The 1,607-nt window shown below is 36.4% G+C and overlaps 1 protein-coding gene across 1 annotated transcript; it reads left to right on the top strand.

The window, feature by feature from the left end:
* Positions 1-320: 320 nt before the first annotated feature.
* LOC104528271 (protein SHQ1 homolog) lies at positions 321-1,057 on the top strand (the record flags this gene model as incomplete). Its single annotated transcript, XM_010172231.2, has 1 exon — positions 321-1,057. A coding segment is annotated over one exon (649 nt), but the record flags the coding sequence as incomplete, so codon positions are not given.
* Between the last annotated feature and the right edge of the window lie 550 nt (positions 1,058-1,607).

The raw sequence follows: 1,607 nt of genomic DNA on the forward strand, positions 1-1,607 counted from the left end.
TGTTCTGAAATCCGTTTTCCCTTGCTGTGCACTGCTGAAACATCAAAGAAGCAGTGCCTTCTCTGAAAGTGTCACTGAAAACTTTCAGTGGGATATTGCTTAGCCTTGTGGGAAAAGTTACACAAAATAATAGTAATTATGTATACCTTTGAGATTTCCTCCCACCCCCCTGCAGTATCTACTTTTACAATTGTAATTAAAGAAGAAAGTTGTTTAGAAACCAAGCTCATAGTAGAAATGTTGTAAGGTTTATGTTCTCCTTATCAAATGGGAAAGTTCAGTTTGTAAAGTTAAATAATACATCTTGTTCTTTGTTAAAGGTCAAAAAAGTTGGCTGCGCTCTCTGAATCTTTGCAGAAAACGACACTCGCTAAGTCCCACATAGGATTTGAACTAGAAGAGCTGGAAGCAGCAGCAGTGCTGGTACAAGAGGAAGAAAGCATGTTAAAAGCTGCTGGCACAGTTTCCAAGCAACAGCTGCCTTCCTCTGAGTCGGAGACAAGTGACTCTGAAGAATCAAGCAGTACTTCATCATCTGAGGCAGAAGGCTCTGATTCAGATGAGCGAGAGTCCTCAACCAGTGAAGATGAGAAAATAAATTCTTTACAAGGCACGCTTCAAGAGGAGAGGACAGCTCCACTTATTGACTGTAATGGATTAAGGCAGGGCACAAACACTTCAGCGTTTGAGGTTAGTGATGAAAAATCAAAGCTTTCTTTGCAATCTACATCTGTTCCTGGAAAATTGATAGAAGAATTAGAGAAGCAAATGCACACTGCAATTAGACTTTCAGAACAGCCTGAAGGATTGGCTACTGCAAGCTGCATTAAACAGGAACAAGAAGAAAACCGTGTATCTGAACCTGATGGATTTTCAAAAGATACTACTGGAAAGGGAAATTTCTTGGAGGTGTCTTCAAAGACAAACCCATTGCTTTTTCTTTGCAGCCGAAATAAAGATGAAGACTAAAGGACCGTGTTAGAACGCAGTGTGACCCGCTAGCAGCACAGCTCATTGCTATAATGAGCTGTTCCCAAGGCTATCCTCAACTGTGGGAAGAAGTTGATACTTCTCTTCTTTGTTGTCTCGACAGTTTGGAGGACAAAACTGCTCTGAAAATAATTGATATGACTGTATGATAGATACCCTTGTAGTTAGGTTTTTATTTTTCTTCTCTGATTCAACAGCGTTTCAGATTTGGGAATGTGTAATTTCAGTAAACTTCTAGAAACAGTTTTCGTTAAGCTTATTTGGTGGTAGAATTATATCCTAATTAAATACAACTGAAACGAGTTGTAGCATCATTTTAGTGATCTTCACGTGTTGGGATTTACTTGAAAAATATTCTCATTATGTTTGTATAAACTTTTTCATGACATTTTGCTGATTTTTTTTTTTTAATTTTAAAATGCTTTATGGCTAGCTTCAAAAATAATGGTTATGTTTAAATGTCTAAATAGTGATGACAAATTATTTTTAAATATAGCAATATTTTCTATTTTTTATACAAAATAAAGGAAGTTTATCATCAGTGCAAGATAAAGGGGTTATAGCTTATATTTCTGCAGCTCTTACGTAAGTTATTTAAACAATTTTGTCATATTTAT

Source organism: Antrostomus carolinensis, unplaced genomic scaffold, assembly GCF_000700745.2.
Source record: "Antrostomus carolinensis isolate BGI_N321 unplaced genomic scaffold, ASM70074v2 scaffold50530, whole genome shotgun sequence".
Taxonomy (NCBI): Eukaryota; Metazoa; Chordata; class Aves; order Caprimulgiformes; family Caprimulgidae; genus Antrostomus; species Antrostomus carolinensis.